The sequence below is a fragment of the Dasypus novemcinctus genome, chromosome 12 (assembly GCF_030445035.2).
Source record: "Dasypus novemcinctus isolate mDasNov1 chromosome 12, mDasNov1.1.hap2, whole genome shotgun sequence".
In the NCBI taxonomy this organism is placed as follows: domain Eukaryota; kingdom Metazoa; phylum Chordata; class Mammalia; order Cingulata; family Dasypodidae; genus Dasypus; species Dasypus novemcinctus.
Window position 1 is genome coordinate 26,981,318 of NC_080684.1, and position 25,595 is coordinate 27,006,912.

Sequence of the window (25,595 nt, forward strand, 5' to 3'; positions counted from 1 at the left end):
CAATCAGGAATTTGAGTTTGATTAGTTGAGCAAAATGGTAAATGTGTTTCATCCTTTGTTATTGACCAGGGCAAGTGTGTATTTGCATATGTGTGCATGTCTTCAATGCAAAATGCGGCCAGATATACTTGTGAGGATGCCTATAATTTTGGTTCTAGTATGAAAAGTTCTTTTACTGATCAATAAATGGAATAAAATCCCAACTATTGTGTATTATCAATATAGAAAAAGCATTTTCTTTGCTCCATAAGACCCTCTAATTTACTCACTTAAAAATATGCAACAATCACTACTGATATATGGTTTATTCCCTGGTCAAAATGCAATTTAAGTTTTAATTTGGGTACTCTTGAAATGCAATCTATTTTTTCTTACCATCATAAATATCTGTCCAATTAAACATCAGTACTGTACTGCTGTATCTGAAAAAACCATGGGAAACTAGCATAAACATTGATATTTACATAGAGATCAAGTATTTTATTTTTAATTTTTTCACTCAGACTTGATAGAAGTCATAGGACAGTAATGGGAAACCACACAAGAGTGACGGTGTTTATCCTAACAGGATTGACTGATGACCCACAATTGAAAGTTGTGTTATTTATCTTCCTGCTGCTCACCTAATTGCCCAATATCACTGGCAATCTAATCATCATCACACTCACCCTGATGGATGCCCACTTCAAGACCCTCATGTATTTTTTCCTTCAGAATTTTTCCCTCTTAGAAATCTCTTTTATTACTACATGAATCCCTAAATTGATGGTTATTATGTCAGCTGGGGACAAAACCATTCCCTATAACAGTTGTGTCACTCAGTTGTTTTTTACTTTCCTCCTTGGAGCTTCTGAATTTTACCTGCTGGCGGCCATGTCCTATGACCACTATGTTGCCATCTGTAAGCCCCTGCACTACACAACCATCATGAATAGCAAAGTCTGCACACAGCTGGTCCTCAGTTGTTGGCTTGCTGGGTTTTTTACCACCCACTTGCCTTAGGTCTAAACCTTGACTTCTGTGCAAGAACATCGTTGATCATTTCTATTGTGACACTAATCTCCTGCAGATCTCCTGTTCAGACACAGGGCTCATTGAGACAATGCGTTTCATCTCAGCTTTGGTGACCCCCATAGTCACTTTGGTAATGGTGAAAATATCATCCACCTGCATTGCATTGACAATTCTAAAGTTCCCTTCATCTAATCAGAGGAAAAAGGCATTTTCTATATGTTCTTCTCACATGATTGTCATCTTCCTCTCTTACGGCAGCTGCATCTTCTTGTATGTCAAATCCTCATTCAAGGAAAGAATTTCTTTATCCAAGGGAATTGCAGTGCTCAGTATCTCAGTTGCTCCACTTTTGAACCCTCTCATCTATACCCTAAGGAACCAAAAAGTGAAAAAAGCCTTCATGTGTTTGATACAAAGGATAATCTCTTTCTCAAAGAAATGAACATACTCTTTCATTTATTTGAGTTATCAAGATATCCCTTAGATATCTGGAAGAAATGAAGCCAAGTCTTTTAATTTGTTCCCTTTGACAAAAATAGCTATTTTGGTTAATCAAAATTGTAAGATATTGTTTCATTTAAATAATATTTAATATGTCACACAATGCAAACTTTATGACTCCAAACTGTGCTTATTAAACTATTAAATTCATACTTAGCCTATTTTTTCTCTATCTTTGACCTATTACCAATTTATTGATGCATATTACACTTAAAGAATTTCTTTATAAAGTGTAGCAGATATTATCCAAAATTGTTGATAATTATCTTTGGAAATGTTTGTTACTTAAAAAATCTATAAATGTTCTAAAGTACAGCCTATAGAAACTTATTTTGTTTTGTCATATATGAGAGAAATGTACATTTACAATATTTGAAGTATAGTTGAGAGAAAATTTCTAACTTGGTTATTTACAATTAATAATGAAATCCAATATATATTGGTGTTTCCATACCAGATAATTTGGGATTTAGGACATTTCTGAAACTTACTTGAAAATTTAGTATATGACTGTTTCAAATGAGGAAATAATGCTTCCTGTGTACTCAGTTATTATTTATATGATATGTATGTATAATAGGGGATATAGAAATATATGTATATATACCTCATAGTGAAATTAAAATTATAGTAGAATCATGCTTTATATAAAATTTTCTTGAAGTATATAATTCATACATAAATCTAAGGATAAGTGTATAGTAAAAGTTTTGAAATTATAAAGTAAATTTGCATATCACTCAGTGCTCCCATATATCTCCGACCACCAAACCCTTGCCTTGTGAAACTTTTGTTACAAACCATCAGAGAGCATAGTAAAGAAGTTACTACTATGTATAATCCATATCTTATATTTGATATATTTTCCACCAACACACCCTATATTAGTTTTATATATATATTTTTGTTTATGACCAGTCTCCTTTTTGCCTGTTAACTGCAATCCATCTTCTATCACTGGTTTCCCTGTGTTATACAGTCCCATCCTTTGTATAATCCATTCAAAGTGTACACTCAATGGTTTTCATTTTTATCACACAATTGTACTGTCATTATCTCAATTTCAGAATGTTTACTCTACTCCAAAAGTAAAAATTCCATATCCTCTTATAATTCCCACATTTTTGTCCCTAAGAATTGAAATAATATCTTCTTGCCATTCTGTAAAATATTACAATATTACTGTTAACTATTGTCCATAAGTTACATTGGTTGTAATTTTCCTATATATCACAATGTTGGAAGCACTTTGTAAAAGAAGAGTATTCTTATAATTTTACTATTATTCATCTACAACAAAAATTGCTGTTATACATTCCTTAAATTATTCTTTAGTTTCCTTTCAATTGACGTTTATGTCCACAGACTATTCCTTTCAGTCACAATCACATTTATAAATCAGCAGTGTTAGTTATACTCAGTATGTTACTACCACTCTATTCATTTCCACACTTTTACAAATTACCTGAATAATAATGTATCATACTTTAATCTTCAGATCCCATTCTCAATTTACATTATATTTCTTAGTAGCTTATACACTAGAGTTTAACTCTGTGGGTTTACTCACTGTATTTAGTTCATATTAGTGAAGCCACACTGTATTTGTCCTTTTGTGTTTGTCTTATTTCACTCAACAAAATATCCCTAGGTTCATCCATGTTGTCATATGCATCCCAAATTCATTTCTTCTTACAGATGAATAGTATGCCATTGTATGTATATACCATATTTTATTTTTCCATTCAACACTTGATGGGCACTTGGGCTGGTTCCAAATTTTAGCAATTGTGAATAATGCTGCTGTGAACTTCAACTTGCAAATGTCAGTTTGTGTCCTTGCTTTCAGTTCTCCTGAATGTGTTCCTAGTCATGGTATTGCTGGATCATATGGCAGCTCTATATTTGGCTCTTTGAGGTACTACCAAACTGTCTTCCTAAGAGGCTGCCCCATTTTACATTCCCTCCACAGTGAATGAGTGTTCCTGTATCACCACATATTTTCCAGCACTTGAAGTTTTCTGTGTGTGTGTGTGTGTGTTTAATACTGGCCATTCAGTAAGGTATTAAGTGGTATGACATTGTAGTTTTGAACCTCATTTCCCTAACTGCTAGTGATGATGAACATTTTTTCATGTTTTTGGCCATTTCTAATTCCTCTTTGGAGAATTATCTATTCAAGTTCTTTGCCCATTTTTAAATTGGTTCCTGATCTTTTTTATTATTGAGTTGTATGATCTCTTTATATAGCATGGAACTCAAGCTCTTATCTATGATATAACGGTTTGATATTACTTGTGAATTCCCAAAATACATAATGGATTGTGTTTGTAAACTGGTCTGGTCCTCTGGGTATATTAGATTATATTAGATTCAGAGGTTTCACTTTTATTTTATTAAATCAAGATTAGGGCTTTATTTGACCATGTCATTAGTAAGTGAAGTGATGAGTCCTACCACTATGGTGGGGATAAGAGAGACTCTCACATGGAAGTAAATACACAGAGAAGCAGACACAGAGAAGATACACAGAGGATCCAGTGGCCCTGGGAAGAGAGATGAGCCTGATATCCCACAGCTTGTGGAAGTATAGCTGTACCAAGAAAGAAATGAGCCACAGGAGAAAGACAAGCATTATGCCAACCTATATAGCTAAGATCAGAAGAAGTTGGGACCACAGAGCTTTAAGAGGAAGGCTGAACCCTCCCAGACATCACCAGCCATCTTGCTCAAACACATGGCAACAGACTTTGGTGTGGGAAATAACATATACTTTATGTCCTTGCGGCTGTAAACTTCAATCCCAAATCCCAATAAATTTCCTTTATAAATGCCAACTTTGCATCAGCACCCCTTTGGCTAACTAATACATATGTTTTCTAAATACTGTGTTCCATTTAATAGGTTTCCATTTTACTTTCTTGATAAAGTTTTTTTGAAGAACAAAATTGCTTAATTTTGAGGAGTTACCATTTATCTATTTTTCTTTCATTGCTCATGTTTGGGAGCAAGGTTTAAGAAATTAATGCTTACCACAATATCATGAAGATATTTTCCTACATTTTCTTCTTGGTGTTTTATGTTTATAGCATTTATGGTAAGGTACCTGATCCATTTTGAGATAACTTTTTGTAAGGTGTGAGTTAAGTGTCCTGTTTCTTTATAATGGATATGGTATCTAGTTCTAGCATCACGTGTTGATTAGACCACTCTGGCCCAGTTCTGTGGGCTTGATCACCATGTCAAAAATCACTTGACTGGAGATGTGAGAGGTTGTTTCTGAGGTATCTATTTATTTCCATTATAGATACAGTGATCTTTTTCCTAGTGCCATGTGTTTTATGATGTAGCTAAGTAAAATGTTTTAAAGTTAGGAAGTGAGAGTCCTCCAAGTTTGTTCGTTTTAAAGACATTTTTGGCTATTCAGGGCCCTTACCCTTCCAAATAAATTTGATAACTGACTTTTCCATTTTTCCAAAAAGAAGCTATTGGAATTTTTATTGGGATTCCATTGAATCTATAAATGAGTATGATTAGAATTTATATCTTAATGATATTTAGTCTTTTAGCCTATGAATACAGAATGCCCCTCCATTTATTAAAGTTTTCTTTGATTTATTTTAGCAATGTTTTGTAGTTTTCTGAATAAAGGACTTCTATTTCCTCGGTTCAGTTTTTTCCTAAATATCTGATTTTTAAGTCACTATTATAAATGGAATTTTAAGAACTCCTCCTCAAACTGCTCTCCAGTAGCTCACTCTTTTTTCCATATTAATCTTGTTTTCTGCCATTTTGTTGAATTTGTCTATTAGTCTAGCAGGTTTTTGGTGGATTTTTCAGGATTTTCTAGATATAGGGTCATAACATCAACAAATAGAAAAGATATACTTCTTTGCTATTTGGATGCCATTTTAAAAAAATCTAGTAATTGATTTAACTAGAAATTTTAGCAAAATATCAAATAACAATGGTGACAGTGGACACCTTGTCTTGTTTGGTAGTTCTCCTTCTGGTCAATTTTAGAAAAGCTTGAGCAAGGTTTGTATTAGATCATCTTTGAATGATTGGTAAAATTGACCTATGAAGCCATCTGGCCCTGGGCTTTTCATCTTTGATAGTTTTTTGTTTTTTTTTTTTTGTAACTGTTTTGATCTCTTCACCTGTGATTTGTTTAAGTCTTTTATTTCTTCTAGTGTCAGGGTAGTTTCTTCATGTGTTGCTAGGAATTTGTCCATTTTGTTAATGTGTTCTAGTTTTGGGGGGTACAGTTCTTTATTATATCATCTTATTTCTGCAAGGTCAGTGGTAATCTTCCCCCTCTCATTTCTCATTTTACTTACTTGTATCTTCCCTCTTTTTTCCTTTGTCAGGCTTGCTAAGGATTTGTTGATTTGTTTATCTTCTCTAAGAAACAAAATATACTTTTGTTGATCTCTCTATAATTTTTTTGTTCTCAGTTTCATTTATTTTTGCTTTGATCATTACTATTTCTTTCCTCCCACTTGGTTTTGGATTAATTAAATTAATTAATTTGGATTAATTAATCCTTTTCTAGTTTCACCAGGTGTGCAGTTAGATATTCAATTTCAGCTCTTTACTCTTTTCTAATGTGAACACTGAGTTTATAAATGTCCCTTTCAGCACTGTTTTTGCTTTGTCTCAAAGGTTTTGATAAGTTGTCTTCTTATTTTCTTTTGTCTCAAGGTATATACTGAATTCTCTTGCAAGTTTTCTTTGACCCATTGATTATGTAAGAGTGTGTTATTTAATCTCCAGGTATTAATGAAATTTCCCTTTTTCCACCCATTATTGATTTTCAGCTTCATTCCATTATGATCAGAGGAAGGGTTTTGTATAATTGCTACCTTTTTAAATTTATTGAGACTTGTCTTGTGACCCAACATATGGTTTATCTTGGAGAAGGCTCCATGAGTACTTCAAAAGAATGTGAAAAGAATGTATATACTAATTTTTTGTGGTGTAATATTCTATAAATGTCTTGTTAGGTCCAGATCATTTATCATAGTATTCAATCTCTATGTTTCTTTATTGATCATTTGTCCAGCTGTTTTATCCAATGCTGAGAATGTAGTATTGAAGTCTCCAGCTAGTATTATAGAGATGTCTATTTCTCCCTTCAGTTTTGTCAGTGTGTGTCTCATGTATCTTGGGGTCCCAGGTTAGGTATATAAAGTTTTATTATAGTCACTTCTTCTTGGTGAATTGATCCTTTTTCTTAATAAAATGACCTTCTTCATGTCTTCTAACAGTTTTGGTTTTTAAATCTATTTTGTCTGGTATTAGTTTCTATACTCCAGATATTTTTTGGTCATAATTTGTGTGGAATAATTTTTTCCAACGTTTCACTTTAAACCTAGTACTGTCCTTACTTCTGAGAGGAATCTCTTGTAGGCAGCATGTAGATGCCTCATATAAATATTCTATCTATTCTTTCAGTTTGTGTCTTTTGATTGGGGAATTAAATCCATTAACTTTGAATGTTACTACTGTAAAGATATTATTTCATCAATTTTATCCTTTGGATTTCTGTTGCCTGATTTTATTTCTGTCTGTCTTTTTACATATATAGTTACTGATCCTAATTATCTTCATTTCTACACTCTTCTCCAAGTCTCTCACCTTGTTCTTTCCTTTCCATCTGCAGCACTTCCTTCATGATCTCTTGAATATTAGGCTTTTGGTAATATACTCTCTCAATTTTTGTGTGTCCATAAAGACTTTAAACTCACCCTCATTTTTAAGGATAGTTTTACCATATGCAGAATTGCTTGGTGTTAGTTTTTCTCTTCAGTATATTAAATACATTGTACAATATTCTTCTCACTTCCATGGTTCCTGATGAGAGGTCAGCACTTAATTTTAATGAGGTTCCCTTTTATGTGATGCCTTGCTTTTCTCTTCCTGCTTTTAGACTCCTCCATCTCTTATATTTGTCATTCTGAATAGTAGGTGTCTCAGTGTAGGTCTATTTTGATTTATTTTGTTTGGTAGGGGTGTATTTTCCTTCTTGGATATTGATATTTATGTCCTTCATAAGATTTGGGAAGTTTTCTGTCATTCGTTCCTCAAGTATTCTTTCTGCCTATTTTCTGTTCTCTTCTTCTTATAGGACACCAATAACACATAGGACTGTACATTTCATGTTGTCTTTCAAATCATTGAGACTCTGTTTCTTTTATTCCATTCTTTTCTCTTTTTGTTCAAGGTCAGATGATTTGTCTTCAATATCACTAATTCTGTCTTCCATCAATTCAGCTCTGCTGTTACATGCCTCTAATGTAAACTTAATTTCGCTCTATGTGTCTTTCATCCTTTAAGCTCTGTTACTTTTTTATGCAGGCTTTTTAACTGTACCTTGCACTCATGTAGTATCTATTTAATATCTTTTATCTCTGTGGTTATATTTTCCTTCAACTCCTTTAATCTATTTTGGAGATTTGTACAATTATCGCTTATTAGTTGTTTTAAATTTTGTATTTTTCTGGATATTTTGTTTATTCATTTTGCTTGGTCATGTTGTCCTTTTTCTTAGTTTGGCTTATAATGTTTTTCTGATAGCTAAGTATCTGAATATTTTGGTGAATTTACTCTGACAGTCATTTTCTGTCTCTTGTCTAGTGGGTTTGTTTTACTGTTCTTGGATTTTTGGTCCAACATCTTCTGAGCCTTTAAAATTGCCCAGATTACAGTATCAAAATTGGGCCAGGGACTCACTAATGGCACTTAGATGTTCTCACAGGGGTTTCGAACAGGAAAGACCTAAACATGTTTTTTCTCATTGCAGTGTCCTGGCTGGCTATCAGATTGCACTCCTCAGTGAACCCTTTCACAGAGAAGGTGTCTCTTTCAACTCCATTTGCAAGTGTTTCTGGTCTGACTAGAGCTGAGAGTCAAAGCAGAATGACCTGGGTCAAATTACTGAAAAGAAACCATTCTCTGTCCTTGCCACACCCTCCTTCTTCCCAGGGAGAAAGACATCTGTTCCCCTCTCAGTTGACTGCAGGAAGTCATGGGTATTATCCAGGCTTGTGCATTGAAGATGGGTGTTGGGTATCATTACCAGTTGCCATTGGGGTTAGTAACTCACTCTTTTTATTTTGGGCTCTTCATCTCTCTGTTCCTCTCCTTTTGGACATTGTGCATCATTGTCCTTGTCAGCTGATCCCTAAAGCAGGTCCCTCAGACATTTCTTTTTCCCTTTCTCCATTGTTTTCATGACAGAGTTGAGACCTGTCTGCCTATTCTGATGCCATCTTCCTGGAATCCCTACCCTGCTTTAAAGGAAAGGATTTCTAATGTAAACCCACAATCCATTAGGTGACTCTGAAGTCAACTTTGGTGTTATCACCAGAATTTCACAAAACGAAAAATAACAAAGCATTTTCAGATAGATTCATACTATTTCATGATTTTTTTTGATTCAGCAGTGTACACATATGAGACTATAATATTATTTCTCATTTCTTCTTTTTTTAAACTTTTCACTATGTGTCTAGATTTGTTAAAAAAATGTATTAAAGATACTATCTTAAAAAAACAGAACATAAGTAGTGAACAAAATGCATTTTATAAAATATTGACTGGACAAGAGTGTGGGTTCCTCTAGAATATGTACAGTGAATTGTATTGTAAATTATATTTAGGTTTATAATATGATTTTAAGAAAAAATGGTTATTTAAGTAGATGGTTATGTTTTTCCTCTTATTATTCTGGTATATATTCTTTTTTCCATTTTGAGAAATTAACCTAATAATCTTAGAGCATTATCTAAATTTAGAAATTTTAGATGTACAGAAATGAAAACAAAAACCTATATATCATTTTAAGAAAATGAATAGACTAAAGCTATAGTTCCTATCAATATTTTGAGTAGGTTTTTTTCTGTTATGTGCCAATCAGAATTAATTTTCTAAAAATATATTGCTCAATTGAAACTATGAATTTAATATTGAACTATTCTGAAATGTTTTTTTTTTATGGATTTTTAAATGCCTGTCATCTACAGGTTATTTGCCCTGGAAGATGTTCTGTAGCTCTCAGTCATAGTTTAGACATTTACACTAAATTTGTCTTCATTCCCAGATAGTATTAAAGTTCCATCATCTGTTCTCTCTGGTATTTCACTTTTTCTATGACATATCATTGCACATTTCTATTTATTAGATTCAGGATGGTGGATCTCTGAGTTATAATTGCCCAAGTAGTTTAATATTGCTTTTTGTTTACATTTTTACAATAGGGTCTTTAACATGCAACAAAGCTTCTTCAATATTTTTACAACATCTGAGGAATGTTGTACATGTTTACATCTGAGGAAATTCTACCTAAAATGCTCAAATGCTTTATGCTGAAATGCTTAATGTTTTTCTACCTTGAGAGTTAGGGTGGGCAATTGTGATATTAAAATAAGAACTGTAATTTGTCCAATATGACTAAATTCCAAGCACAGTTAAATGTTTTATATAAATCATGTAATTCCTGAAACCTCAGTGCAAAATACAAATTGCTATCATTATGCTTGGGAGGAAAAGGGAGCTCAGAGAAGTTAAGAAAGTTTCAAAAGACAAAAAGCCAAAATTAAGAGTCAACTTTAAACCCAGGAAGTTTAGTTTCAATTACTTCGATAGGAGACAGGATATCTTTTAAACTTTTATCTTAAGCCTAGACTCCAGTATTTTTTGAATTGCATGGTAGAAGACATTTCTTCTTTCTTCCCTCTTTTCCTCCCTTCCTGCTTTCCTCCCTTCCTCCTTTCTTTCCTTTCTAAGCACACTAAATTGAAAGCCGAGAGGCTTTGAATAGTACTGCTTTATAATTTTATTCAATCTTTCTTACCTGAAGCACTATATTGCTCTATTCTCCTTCCTTATGCATTCTTGTTACGAGTTTAATAAATGTATCCCAAACCCTCTAAGTACCAAATTTAAATATTACCTCTCTTAATAATATTACCTGTCTTGTTAAGGCAGTTAGTCCCTCTATTTTCTGTGGAAATGCATGTCTATCACTTACTTTATAAAATAACTCCATGACACATATCATTCAAAACTCATTCTAACTTTCCAGTTGAATACCCATAAAATTTGCTCTTCTGAATTATTTTTTCTCAAACTAAATTCTAAAGACATATACTTCTCTGTCAATTCATGGGTATACACATTCTTTATCTAAGTTAGTCTTCTAAAATTTAAATAATATACTTAAGATTGAAAGACTTTTATTTTTTATTCAAAAAGGTATTTTGAAACTCCTGTGTTTTATCTGAGGAAACCTATCTCAAATTTTGATCAATTACACAGTAATACAGAAATCTCTTCTCTAATCAAAAATAGTTTTTCTAATTTTTTTAAAAGTACAACTTTATTGTTATAATTAAGCTAATACATAATTAGAGGTTAAACCAAATTGGCATTGTTCTATGATTAGAATCTCTAAAAGGTCTAGGTCATTCTCCCATTAGAATAAATTCCATACTGACATCTAGCCCTCATGTGAGCATTGTAAAATGAACTGTTCTAAATTATATAGAATAAATGCCATTATTTCTTATATGTCATAATCACTATATTTAGATATTATAATAAATTTTTCTTTGTTTTTAATTGTTATGTCATAAAACATTTTGTCAAAAAGGTGCCCCCTTTTTCCCTTTTAAAATTACTCTTAAATTTTGATTATTTTTATATTTTCCTCATGACATATTTACTAAAAATTGAATTGGATTGTCCACTTTGATCAAAATATTTGAAATATTCTATTCTTAACAATTATGTCTCTACTTGGTTTTTAGTCTGAATTTGAAATATATCAACCATAGTCTGCATTTGGCTACTTTTTCCATTGTTACATTTTAATTTCATATTATTTTCTTACTCTTCAATTATTGGTCTATAGCTCACTGTAGTGAGTTCACCTGGGGTAATTTTGGAGTTGTCCTATATATATATGACACTAGATGACAAGAATACTTAAGCTATTTATTTATTAGAGGCAATGTTTTGACAAGTTTGCATGAGAGGGGAATTCCCTCACAGCAGAAAATTTCCAGAAGACAGTGGAACCTGAAAGCCAGCAGTAGGGAATTAATGCAAGGGAAAACTTCCCACCTCCTAGGGGAGAGCAGAAAGGAAGTGGGTAGCTTCCATGTCTAGACAATAGTGCATGCTCAGCCCCAGACCAGAGAGTTCTGAAGGGCTGAAATAACAAAGATCTTTACGAGTTCAGTTATTTATCAATTGATAGCAGAAACTGGGTGAATTGAATTCTAAATGATGAAAAGTGGCTTATTTTGGCTAGCTATAATATAATCAGATATATGAATATTGAGTTTGGGGCAACAAGCTTTCCCAAAGGAGCAAGATTGCTGTAACTTAAGAAACAACACACAGAGCCATTATAGAGAAGTCATCTTTGGCTTATTTATATCACATTCACCAATTCATTATCATTCTTTTTCGGAGTCCACACTTTCAAATCCAAGATCTGTGTTAACATCATCATTATAATGAATCCCAGTAATATTTAGTGTGATTGATCACAGCCTCCTATATAGTGTAACATCTTTTCCTTGGCTCAATGAGACATTGTTTTATTCTTTTCTCTGAAACCTTTTGGCATGTAAATTTTAATTTCTTTTGCTGGTTTTCCTCTGATTGATTTCAAAATAATAGAATTTTCAAGATTCCAAATGAATACCTTCTTTTTTACACTCCACCAAATTTACTTACAATGAACATCTAACTCCAAATCATGTATATGAATATATAGGTATGTATATATATGTGTGTGTTATACATGTGTATATATACATATATATATCGTATATATATGTATGTGTATATATATGCACACACATCTTTGTCTTACAAACAAGAAAAGTGGTCTCAGACAGAAAAAGGTGATCCTTACCTATCAAATACAAAATCTAGTGTTTCTCTCCATCATTTCTCCATTATTTAATTCTAATAACAAATAACATTTTGAGAAATTTTTGTTTATTTATTACTTACTTCATTTCCGTCAATAGGAAGTCCCATTAAAAGAGGTGGTTTATAGTTTATTTTATTGTTTATCCATTTTGCCTAGAAAAGAAATTGGCACAGAGGGAATATTCACAAATAATTTGTCATATGAATAAACATTGAATAATTAATACTATAATTTTATGTAAACACTCAAGTTATAATTTGCATATAATAAATGCATATATTTGAAATTTGAAGACTCATCAATATGACAAATGTATGTATTGTCTAATACCTTATCTCTTTTAAGATTTATTTCCATCTTTCCATAAAGTCCATTGTGGCATTTTGAAATCAGGCATTTGATTAGTACTATCAAAACAAACTACAGACTTGTTTTCCTTCAAAATAGACTAGTAAAGTCTGTTCAAGATTTTACTATTAATGGAATAATACATTATTTACATTTTTAAAGTCCAGAATCCTTCACTCTGTACTGTGCCTGAGATGTATGTAAGTTTTTTGTGTACATCATTTTACTTATGATAGATGCTGCATTTAAACCCAATTATATTGAAAAATGCATTAAATAAAATGGACTGTACATGACATGTAAAATGGCCAATTAAAAGCACTCTCTTTATTCTTATTTAAGTAGTTTCTTTAAGTCAGTTGTATGCATTCTTAACAGAGTCAATTTAGGATTAATATTATGAACCTTCATACTTTACACAATCACCTTTGTATTTTTTACTTCTTGTTGTAAATTTAGTCTATATACTGTATGCTTCCTACTTATGAAGGAAATAAATTTTAAAAATATAATTCCACTTGACAATTTCCTGTTGTATTAGTATGTTATTTGAACAAAATTTCCTTATTTTAATCTCATTTATGAATAAATTTTTACCCAAATAGAATTCTGAGTTGCCCTTTATTTTCTTTTTATCCCTTATAAAACTTTTCCCAATTGTTTCTGATGAAAAGTCAGTTTTAATTACTGTTTTATTACTTTGTAGGTAGTATGTATAATTTTCAGACTACTTTCAGGATAATTCTTTCCTTACTGTTTTTTAGTAGTTTGTCTATTATGTGCTTAGTTTAGCTGTGGTTTGTGTGTGTGTGTGTGTAAAGAATTTGGCTGAGCTTCTTGGATGATAGAGCACTTTGTAATTTGGAAAACTTTCCAGTAATTACTTCTAAAATATATTTCAACCCCAATATACTTTTTTTTATTTCTTGTATCCCAGTAACAGTTATTTTAGAATGTTTAAGCTACCCCTGAATTCCTTGAGACATCCTCATTTTTCTTCATTGTTTCTTTCTTTCTGTTTATTAGATTGAAATTTGCTATTTATCTGTCCTGAAAAATTTATTTTTTCTTCTGCTTTCCCCAATCTGCCTTAATGGATTTTCTTTTTTTTTTTTTTTTTCTTTTTGTTCTAGAATCTGTTTCCGTTCTATTTTTATGCTGTCTCTTTCTCTTCTGGCATTCCTTATTTGTTCACAGATAAATGATTTTCAATCTATTAGTGAAATACATTTGATATAAGATTCATACCTTATACCACACATAAAAACCCAACTGCAAACATATCAGATTGAGACATAAAAAAAATTTTTTTGAAACTTTGAAATCCTAAACGGAAATGTGGGTGAAAATACCTCTTTTACTTGGATATTAGGAAGGGCTATAAAATGATGATTCAAAATCCAAAGAGGGAAAAAGAAAACTGACACATTTGACAATGTAAAAATAAAATGCAATATAGTTTCATGGTATTCACAAAGAGACACATGTCCTCATAAAAAAATAAAAGGATACTTTCATGTTAGAGGGATATATTCACGGCATATATCAGAGAGGAAAGTTCAGTAACATTGACATATAAACAACCCTTTAAAAGGTGAGTCAATAGGCAAATACATGAGAGAAACAAGACATGTATAGACAGTTCATAAATGAAACAATAAGTAACATAAAAATATGTATTTTCTATGTGAGTTTTCTTTTAACCTAATGGTTCTGTGAAGATAGACTGATAAAAATAAGTCAGTGGGAGAATATGCAGAAGAAAATATCATTGTTAATACAAGACAATAGATCTTACAGTGATGAAAGATACAATACCCCCCAAATTTTTATATTATTTCAAATTTTTAAAATTCTTTGTATTTTATTTATTTTTAAAATTATTATTTCATTTTCTTATTAATTTTATTTGTTTATTTTGTTGACTTCATTTTTGGAGAGGTTTTGGATCACAGAATGGTCACAACTGTGGCAGGGGAGGTCCACTGGTGTGGAGTGTCAGCCTTGGGGGATGTATGGGGAGAGGCACATCTAGGGCATGTCTCTAAGGCATATCATTATTCTCAAATGTTCGTGAGGCATTGTCTCAGTAGGTGGAGACTAACACAATAACCAAAAAAATATTGAATTCTCATCCTGGGAAGTTCTGCTACATTCTCTAATTGGATGGCAAGAATTCCCATAGTACAAGGCAATGTATAGATAAGGAAGAAAAAATATTATGGCAGGCACTTGATATAGAAGATTGTATTTATGAACGTTTTCTTATAAAATTGAAACTTAGCCTAGTATTATTTACTGCCTAAGAGTTTCCTTCTGAAAGCCCTGTTGTTGCTCAAATGTGACCTTTCTCTAAGCCAAAGTCGGCATATAAACACACTACCTTCCCCCGTGTGGTGTGTGACTCCCAGGGAGGGGCCCCCTTATCACCAAGGGATTATTACCAAGCACGAACTAGCAATGCAACTGGGAAAAGACCTTGACCAAGAGGGGGAAATATTAAATAGAAATGAGTTTTTATTGCCAAGAGATTTCAGAGGAAGTTAGGAGGGCATTCCAGATGTTATGCTTATGCAAGTCTGAACAGGATTTTATTTTCTGCTACAATAAACATTACCTCAAACAGCGGAGCTCCTGAGGGCTCTAGAGACACCTAGAAACTGTAAGCAAGGCAGACAAACTCAGGAATTCGGTACCTTGTTGGTGGGCTTTGCTTGGAATTTATGTTCCCCACTGTAAAGTTAGATTCATTTATAGTTTCCCTATACGTGACTTTTCTGTCCCTTTTATTTGAACCTATAATTAGCACTGAATGTATTATATATTTGTCCCAGATGCTTAAACCTTTGGTCCGTTCATGTGCCAGGTGACCCTGAATCTTAGCAGAGTTGCAGCACCTACTCTCCTGTTCACTGGACTCACCCAGGACACCTAACAAGGAGATGATGACAGACAACACCAATCCCAAGGAACAGAAAGTGTCTGCAACTGCAAGCAAAATAGTTCCATCCATGTGCCTCATGGAATCTAAGCCTCCTCTCAACTAGAAACAGAGTAGGCATCATCATCCCAAAATATTCAAGATTAGAGAATGAACAATGCACTAAAGTAGATTATTTATTCATTATAGACTTAATATTATTTTAGCAATGGGAGAACGTTTATCACTGATATAAAAGCAGTGGCCACCAGAGGTTCTGAATGAGGGAGAGAGAAAAATAGGTATAATGAGGTGACATTTTTGGGACATTGGAAATGTGCTGCATTATATGCAATGGCAGATACAGGCCATTATATATTGTGTAGTAATCTATACAATTGAGTGGAGCAGAGTGTTAGCTATAATGTAAACTATAGTCCAGTTAGTAGCAATGCTTCAATATATGTTCCTCAATTTTAACAAATGTGGCACACTTAAAGGATGTTGTTAATATGAGAAACTGTTGGAGGAGAGGTGGGTTATATGTGAATCCTCTATATTTTTATGTAATATTTATGTAATTTACAATAATTTAAATTAATAATTCTTATTTAAAAATTTAAAATACATATATACATACGTACCTTTTTGTATAAAATGACCATTCAATTTATGAAAACATATGCAACCACACACATAATTAGAAAAATGCACATCAAAGTCACATTCACTTACTATTTTTCATCCATCAGATTGACAGAATTTAAAATGACCGCAGGTTCAGATATTTGATGTATGTGCTTGGCTGAGGAGCCAATGGGGCGAAGCTACCATCTGTGGGATTATGATTGAACGCCTCTAAATCAGAATCCCACCCAGGTGAAAAGATACAGCAGCAGGGAGGGCCTCAGTTGGCCTCGGAAAGCCGGTTCCCCCGCCGTCCTCAACGGCGAGCCGCTGTGCGTCGGGACCAGAGGCCAGTGCAGAGTGCCCCTTGTCCAGGGAAATGGGGCGCGGCCAGAAAGGGGGCCGCCCCTTGCCCGTCATGCACCGCACGTTTTGGGGAACCTGGTGCTAAACCACTGGTATAAGACCTGATTCTGTGTCGCGGTTTCGTATGTAGCAGAGCAGCTCCCTCACTGTGATCTATTGAAAGTCAGCCCTCAACACAAGGGTTTGTAAAAGAAAAAAAAAAATAATAGAAAAGTTAAAATGTATGGCAACCCATTCTGTTAGTAAGGTTGTAAGGAAACAGATACCTTCTTATTTTGCTGATTGGAATGCAAATTGGTTGAATTCATGTAGAAGACATAACAATGGTTTGCAAAAAATATGTATGATTTGCTTTTGATTCAGCAATTATAATTTTAAGAATATACCATGAAGATCTGCCACAACTTCGTGAAAATTCATATATGAGATGTTATTCTTTGCTATATTCCTTAAATTGCCAATATTGGAATCCATTTATTGGCTGATATATAGGAGAGTGGTCTAATAAACTATGGTACATCCTCACAAAAAATGACTATGTAGTTGAAAACAAATTTGGAATATATCTAAAATTGATATGAGTATTTAACAGGATATAATGTTAAATGAAGAGGCCAAATGAAACAGTGCATTTATAGTATGCTACTTCCTTTCATAAATGTTTATTTTTTTATTCTGTCAAATATAGGCTCCTATGTGCAGTTTTTATTTAAATTAATATTTCATAACTTGAGAAAATCGAAGATTCACCTGCTATTGTCAAAAGTAACACCGTAACCAGAATAGAGCCGAGGCATAGAACTTACACACCAGCACAAGGATCCTTCATGTTGCTCTTTTATAACTACATCATCTCCCTCTTATCTCAGTCCCTCCTTAATCCCTGGCAACCATGAATTTGTCTTCAATACTATGATTTTTTCTTTTCAAGAATATTATATAAATGCTGTTATACAGTATGCAACCTTTTTGGACTGGTTTGTAATCACTTAGTACAATTTTTTTTTAGATTTATCCAGCTTTTTGCATGTATAAGCAGTTTATTTCTCTTTGATGATTCATATTCCATGATATGGATGTGCTACAATTATTTTAATCATTCACACAAAAATAGGCACTTGGATTGCTCCCAATTTTTTTACTTTCAATACAATTTCATCAACATTTATGTACAAGTGTTTTCATGAACATAAGTTTATATTTCCCTGGGGAAAAATTTAGCTTACTGTGTTCAAGGGTGGCTATATCATTTCACATCTCCACCAGTGATGGACAAGTGACACAGTTTTTCTATGTCCTTGCCAGCATTCCATGTTGTCACTGTTTTTAGACATGGTAGTTATATTTCATTGTCATTTTAAGAATTTACTATGAAGGTCTGTCAAAAACTTTGAAAGCCCATGGGTAGCCCATTTTCCCCTCTTCTTCCCCCAATGTGGAGTGGGCTTCTCAATACTACTGGAAGGAGGTGGTTAATTTGGGTACCCCAAGAATTTAATTTATACTGCTCTGTCAGCTAGTCCCTGCTCTCCTAATGGCCTCCACTGACATCACAGTGGGGTGAGGCTTTCTTACCCCTGGTGATTATAAAAGCCTCTACTTGGTCTTCTCTGCCATACCACACCTGAAGGAGAAGAGTAGCTCATTATTGCTGGGTGTTTTTGGAAGTCCTGCTTCCTCATATGGTCTCCACTGTCACTTCAGTGAGGAAGACTTTGCTATTTCCTAGTGAGAATGGAAATCTCAGCTCCTTACTTGGCACTCTCTGAGACCAAGCTTGTGTGGGCACTGGGTGCCTTATTACAGCAGCTTGTGACATTTGAAAGTTTAGGGCATCCACACAGCCTTTCCTGGATAAATTAAAGAGGTTATATATAAAAATTAATGTACTTGCCAGGCTGGCCTTTTTCTTATTCCTTGGCTAGAGATAGCAAGCCTTGGTGAGTTTTGTTTTTGTTTTTTCTTTTTTCTGTTTCCTCATGTTCCTGTCCAGGCTGTTCAGCTTGTGGGTTGTATGGGTTGTATAAGATGAAAAGAAAACCTAGGGAAATTTAGGGAACTTACCAATATGTAATTCTTAGGTTTCTTAGAGAGAGAGATAGATTGATTGGATACAGAGAGAGAGAGAATAAGGAAAAAGTTATCTATTCATGGCTGCAAAGAATAAATGAAGGAAGATTCAAGCACTAATAATGTACAATTACAGTGGGGGCAGACATTAGAACATAAGCAAACATCCTGAAGATGGAGTAGGGAGTAGACCTGAACACGAGTACATCTTTTCCTGAATTAAGACACATGTTAATGCTTCATATGCTCAAAAAATAAAATTAGCCAATAGGTTGGAAGAAACTCCAGCCAGCTAACAGGAGGTGAGGAAGGTCAACCACCACACCAGGGAGGCAAGAGTGCCTACAACTGCAAGCAGGAGAATTGCATCCATCATCCATGTGGAATCTAAGCCCCTTCTCGATATAGAGGTGAAGAGGACATAACCATCCCAGGGTCCACGGTATGGAGGAATAGAGTACAGATTAGAGTGGATTTACTGATATTCTATTCTGAAACTATTGTGATTAGTAATTGGAAGAAAATGTAGCATTGATGTGGAGAAAGTGGCCACGGTAGCTGCTGAGGGTAGGGAGAGGGAAGAAAAGGTATGATGTGGGGGTGCTTTCAGGACTTGGAGTTTTCCTGGGTGGTACTGCAGGGACAGTTGCCTGACAATGTATATCCTGCCTTGGCCCACTGGGTGGACTGGGGGAAAGTGTAAACTATAATGTAAACCATTATTGTAGTGCATCAGTGCTCAAAAATGTATTCACCAAATGCAATGAATGTCCCATGATTGTTGATATGGAAGGACTGGGGTGAGGGACATGGGGGGTATATGGGGACCTCATATTTTTTTAATGCAACATTAAAAAAAAGACAAAATATTCCTAATATTTAATATAATGATACATATAGACCAAACAATATTTCATATAAATAATATGCTGAACCTAAAGAAGGAAAATAAAAAGAACTAATCCAAACAACTTTTTACCATGGTATGGACCAAATTATTTTAAGTTCATGATGAAAAAAGCTCTAAAACGTTTAACTCCAATCACTAGCCTTCACTTGAACAAAGATATGAGCAGCAATTTGAAACTCCATTTCATATATTTTTTCTATGATTCAGTAAATAGTTAAATATAAAATAATAATGGAAGCCAGTTTTCTCACTGTCAGTGATAAAAATTATAAAGACGAAAGTAGAGAGATTGAATAGATCTTGTGTGGGTTTGAATGGGAGCTATCAGTATGAAGAATGTTTCTGATATGGAAGTATGGACAAAGAATTAAACAGGGATTGGTGTGAAGATATGTTGCCCCGTCTCCACATATATCATTTTAAAATTATTTTAACTGAGAGAGCCCAGGGAACAGACACCTCAGTAGGAAGGAACTCAGTCTATCTTGGTTTTCCAATTTCATTCTTCATTTCTAGGAAACGTTCTTAGAGAAATGGCTCATTTTAGGACAATACAAGGATATTAACACAAGGATAGTGAAAGTTAAACCTAGAAAATCTTTTTGCCTTAAAAAATAAGGAAGTGCTCACAGGAGGCTGAAGACAGTAAAAGGCACAGGACTCACTTAAAATGTTTGCTCACTGGCCTCAAATTGACTCAAGTCTGAGACAATGTTAGGATGAACATAAAGAGTGACAATTTAGGATTGTAAACCATTGGATAAACTAGGAATCAATGAGCCCACTCTTACATACTAATATACAAATATACTCATCTTTATGGTTGAAAGCCAACTAACAAATATTGGAAAAATGAATGACTATTGGAATTTACCATTATGCAGTCATAATAATAATATTAATTGATTCTTGTAAGAATCATCAGTGGATGCTGATATTAGTGAATTTATGTTTGAGGAGTGATAGGATTTTATATAGCCTGAAAATATCTCCACATGAGATAACTTATTTATTTTAAAGGGAAAAGATTAGTAAATTTGCGATGTTGAAATTTGGCTGGCCTCTTCATAACCAAATGATCAAAGTTGACAACAACACTGTTTGTGATGGTTAAATAAGATTCAAATAGTGTAAGATCTTCTGGAGCACTGGTAATGACACATTTCTCCTGAATACGATTTTGTTTATGACAAGTTATATTCTCTGGCTTATATAAACACTTAAGCTACTTTACCTCTTCCTGCTTCTGAATTCTTTTCTATGTATCTGGGATTTCAAATTAAAAAAAAAAAATTTTGTCCACTTGCCTTATTAGGTGGTGTGGTAGTTTGAAATTATTTTGAATCCTAAAAAGAGAAATATTTTGTTTTTAAACTATTCTATTCCTATGTGTTTGATATCTGTGATTAAATTAAATTCAGTTGTGGGGCCTTTGATTAGATTACTTGATAAGATCTATTTAATGCTTTTGATTGGAAAATGAGCCAGCTTGCGTCTCTGCCCTCTGACTGAGTCTGATATAAACAGGGACATAGAGACAGGCAGAGACACAGAAAAAAGAAGCCACCGTTTTTGATCCTGCCATGTGAGAGAGGATTAGAAGATCCCTTAAGCATCAAGTCTTCAAGAAGCAGGGTCAATGAATCAGTTCAAGAGGAGATGAAAGCTGCCATATTTCTATAGCTTACAGTTGAATTTAAGAAGAAAGCAGAGCAGCCAAGACAGTAAAGGAGGCCAGGAAAGAGACAAACCCTATGTCTGGTTGCTCACAGTTTATCTCTGGGAGCTGGGTTCTGAGATATGGTGAGCCCTGAGGGAAAGGTTGACCTCAGCTAACATTGGTGATCATCTTCCTTTGCCAAGTGTCTGGACAGCAGGATCAAAAAGTAGCTGAATTTGGTGAGGAAGCACTTCTTATGGTGACTCAATTTGGATTTTGGACATGGACGTGGTTCTGTAAGCTTTAACCCTAAATAAAAACCCCTTTATAAAAGCCAACCCATTTCTGGTACTTTGCCCCAGTAGCCCTTTGGCAAACTAAAGCAGGTGGTGTGTGATGTTCTCATGACATCTTTAGGGTGGTCTTGGTGGGACATGTTTAACACTGATGATGTCACAGCAGGTCTGGTAGGAGTTTTTTTTCTGAGTAAGTTAGTATATAGACCTTATTACAGAAATCTTTTTAGTATATTAAATGTATTTGTTTAGTAGTTCAATGACTTAATTAAAAATAATAGTAAATTTTAAATGTAAAGATTATTATTTCCCATTACATATATTTATAACTAAATTTAGTTCTCTTTCTTATCTTAACTATTATAGGATTCATCTTCTTTTATTCTACCTTTTGCATTTTGGTTTCTGGATAAAATCAGAGGTGGAAAATAGAATTCAATGATGATTTAGAATTGAAAATATTTCATTTTTTCTTATTTAACTGATATTCACAATATCTAACAAAACTACTATAATTTCAAGTTTTCTTGCAAGTTCTAATGTATTTAACTGATATTCACAATATCTAACAAAACTACTATAATTTCAAGTTTTCTTCCAAGTTCTAATGATTTCATAATTTTGCTTTTGTTATTTTTCTTTACAGTATGTTTTGGGTTAATAATTAGTATATGAGAGGATTAAAGTTGGAAAAAAGGAATTGTTTGATATAATGAAATACTTACTTAGAAGTTATTTATTTATGCATTCCTATCACTGTCGCCACTGGGTAATGTGTAAATCAGAAAAATAATTTTAAATGTTTCCCTTTCAATTATCTGGACGTCCTAAAATAAGTAACCCTGAAGGATGAGTGGAGAAAGCAGGAAGCATTTCTTTTCTTCAGTATTTGTTTACATTTTATCAGATATGAATTTGCTTCTGCTTAAAGAGTTTCTTCTGCCTGTTATAGCTTATCTCTATTTTTACTTCCTCTAAAATCCAGCTTAGAATGCAACTTCTCTAACACATCCTTCTATAAACATATATAGATAATACTGGAGACTTCTCCTCTGTCAATTAGCTTTTACTACATCATATGGTCCATTTTACTTATGTGTTGTAATTGATGAATTCGAAGTTAGAAATAAATCTCAAAGTAAAAGCACTGTCTTATAAAGGGACCATTAAAAATAAACTATATTACTTTATGGTTTTATGATGACACATACTTATGAAGGAATTTTAACCTAGAGATAACAATGATATTGTTTTTTGTTTGTTTTTAAAAATTTATTTTTTATTTATTTCTTTTCCCTCCCCCTCCCATTGTCTTCTCTCTAGGTCCAATTTGCTGTGTGTTCTTCCGTGTCTGCTTGCATTGTCACATGGCACTGGGAAAGTGCATCTTTTTTTTTTTTTGCGTCATCTTGCTGCATCAGCTTTCCATGTGTGAGGCACCACTCTGTTTTGAAGAGATATGTACTACAATTAGGCTCTAACTGCTTATATATAACTTTATAATTTAAAGTCATACTTTCTGAAATTAAACTCTCAATCTGTATATTTACTCTGAAGCTTACTAGTTTGCAAACCTGAATACACTTTGCATATTGTAATATATTTCACAGTGACTCATATCATATGCATGAAGATTTGAGAATAATGTTTGCAAATGTTTTGTGATCAATATATTCAATGTATCTATGATTGTGATAACTTTAGTTAGCAATTCTCTGTATATTTGAATATTATCATTTTGATAAGATCTGAAACACAGATCTATCATCATAGCTCTTAGCACACATTATATCTTTGAAATTTATTAAATTATATTTCCTCTGATTTAGACTATTCTTACTCAAAATTGAGCATGCTTTTTAGTTTGCTTTATAAAGAGCAAAAATATGTATTAGTAATAAAAACATGTTCATTGTAGAACATTTTCCCCATTAATAATCTTTTTGCCTTCCTTACTTATTTACATAATTTTGTTTTCTTTTTGTTTTTCCTTAAACTTAATCCCAAAACTCTCTAAAAAACATTTTTTAACAAATCCATTTTCTGATACATATCAATAGAGCATAAATTCATCCTTAGTGTACAATGGAATTTGGTATAATCACATGGTAGTGCACTCATCACTTCAATCATTTTAGAGGATTTTCATTATTCTAGTAATAATATTAATAACAATAATACAAAACAAAAACCAACTAAACAAAACTCATGACCTCTCAATGCCTCTATGCTTTCCCTGCAGTACATAGCTGCTATTCTGCTTCCTTTCTCTAGTTTATTTGTATTTATATTCTGTTAGAAGTTTTACATATGCAATATCACACATATTTATATTTTATATAAAGTTGCACTATGTTTAACAGACCCATTTTGCATTCTTTTAGCTTTCCTTCTATTAATATTCATGTCTTTACACTTCCTTTTTCAACCACTGTCATACCCATATAATTGCTCTGTTAGTCACAAACACCATGATTTACAATCACCATTTCCATTCATTTCCAAAAATTTACAAAGTTTTAACCACTTCTGCAAACTTTAACCCTCAGGTTTCCATTCTTTGCCCTTATTCTATTTTCTGGAAATCTGTATTCTAATTGTTAATTCCACAAGTTGACATAAGGTGATTATCTAAAAAAGCGTTTTATTTCATTTTAGGATCAAGAAACTCAGAGGACAGTAATGGGAAACCATACAAGAGTGACTGTGTTTATCCTGGCAGGTTTGACTGATGATCCACAATTGAAAGTTGTGCTATTTATCGTCCTGCTCCTCACTTACTGGCTCAGTATCACTGGCAATTTAATCATCATCACACTTACCCTGCTGGATGCTCACCTGAAGACTCCTATGTATTTTTTTCTTCGGAATTTTTCCCTCTTAGAAATCTCTTTTACTACTACATGTATGCCTAAATTGCTGGTTATGCTGGCTACTGAGGACAAAACCATTTCTTACAATTGTTGTGTCACTCAATTGTTTTTTGCCATCCTTCTTGGAGCATCTGAGTTTTACTTGCTGGCAGCCATGTCCTATGACCGCTATGTTGCCATCTGTAAGCCCCTGCACTACACAACCATCATGAACAGCAAAGTCTGCACACAGCTGGTCCTCAGTTGTTGGCTTGCTGGGTTCTTTACCATCTTTCCACCACTCGCCTTGGGTCTAAACCTTGATTTCTGTGCTTCCAACATTGTTGATCATTTCTTCTGTGATACTACTCCCCTCCTGCAGATCTCCTGCTCAGAAACACGACTAATTGAGACGATAGGCTTCATCTCAGCTTCAGTAACACTCGTGGTCACGTTGGTCATGGTGATAATATCTTACACTTATATTACATTGACAATTCTGAAACTCCCTTCAACTAATCAGAGGAAAAAGGCATTTTCCACTTGTTCTTCCCACATGATTGTCATCTCCTTTTCTTATGGCAGCTGCATCTTCATGTACGTTAAACCCTCAGTCAAACAAAGAATTTCTTTTTCCAAGGGAGTTGCGTTGCTCTATACCTCAGTTGCCCCACTTTTGAACCCTTTCATCTATACTCTAAGGAATCAACAGGTGAAGAAAGCCTTCATGAATGTGATGTACAAGGTTGTCTCTTTATCAAAAAATTGAATATATAATTTTGTTATTGAAAGCCAGCGGAATACTTTCATATTATCCATTAAAATAATCTATAAACTTTTTCAACTTTTATCACATTCATTTAATTATACCTTAATTTTTCAATTTTACATTTAAAAGTATTTTTATTCTAATAACATTCATACCAGGTAAATTTTTCCCTTTTAACCACATTCATGTACATAATTCATTGCTGAATTCAAATGTAGTGCTGTCATCCTTATTGTTAAACTTTATTTGTAGATTCAAGTTTTCATTACTAAAATGCTCAGTTTATTTATATTTTCATTAGGGAATTTTTT

At 33.4% G+C, this 25,595-nt stretch overlaps 1 protein-coding gene across 1 annotated transcript; it reads left to right on the forward strand.

Annotated features, from left to right (window-relative positions):
• Positions 1-1,102: 1,102 nt before the first annotated feature.
• Positions 1,103-25,284, forward strand: LOC101423823 (olfactory receptor 6C74-like). The gene is made up of 2 exons (XM_004469722.2): positions 1,103-1,144; positions 24,322-25,284. Exons 1-2 carry the CDS (start codon positions 1,103-1,105, stop codon positions 25,282-25,284), a joined length of 1,005 nt encoding a protein of 334 aa, XP_004469779.2.
• The last annotated feature ends 311 nt before the right edge of the window (positions 25,285-25,595 follow it).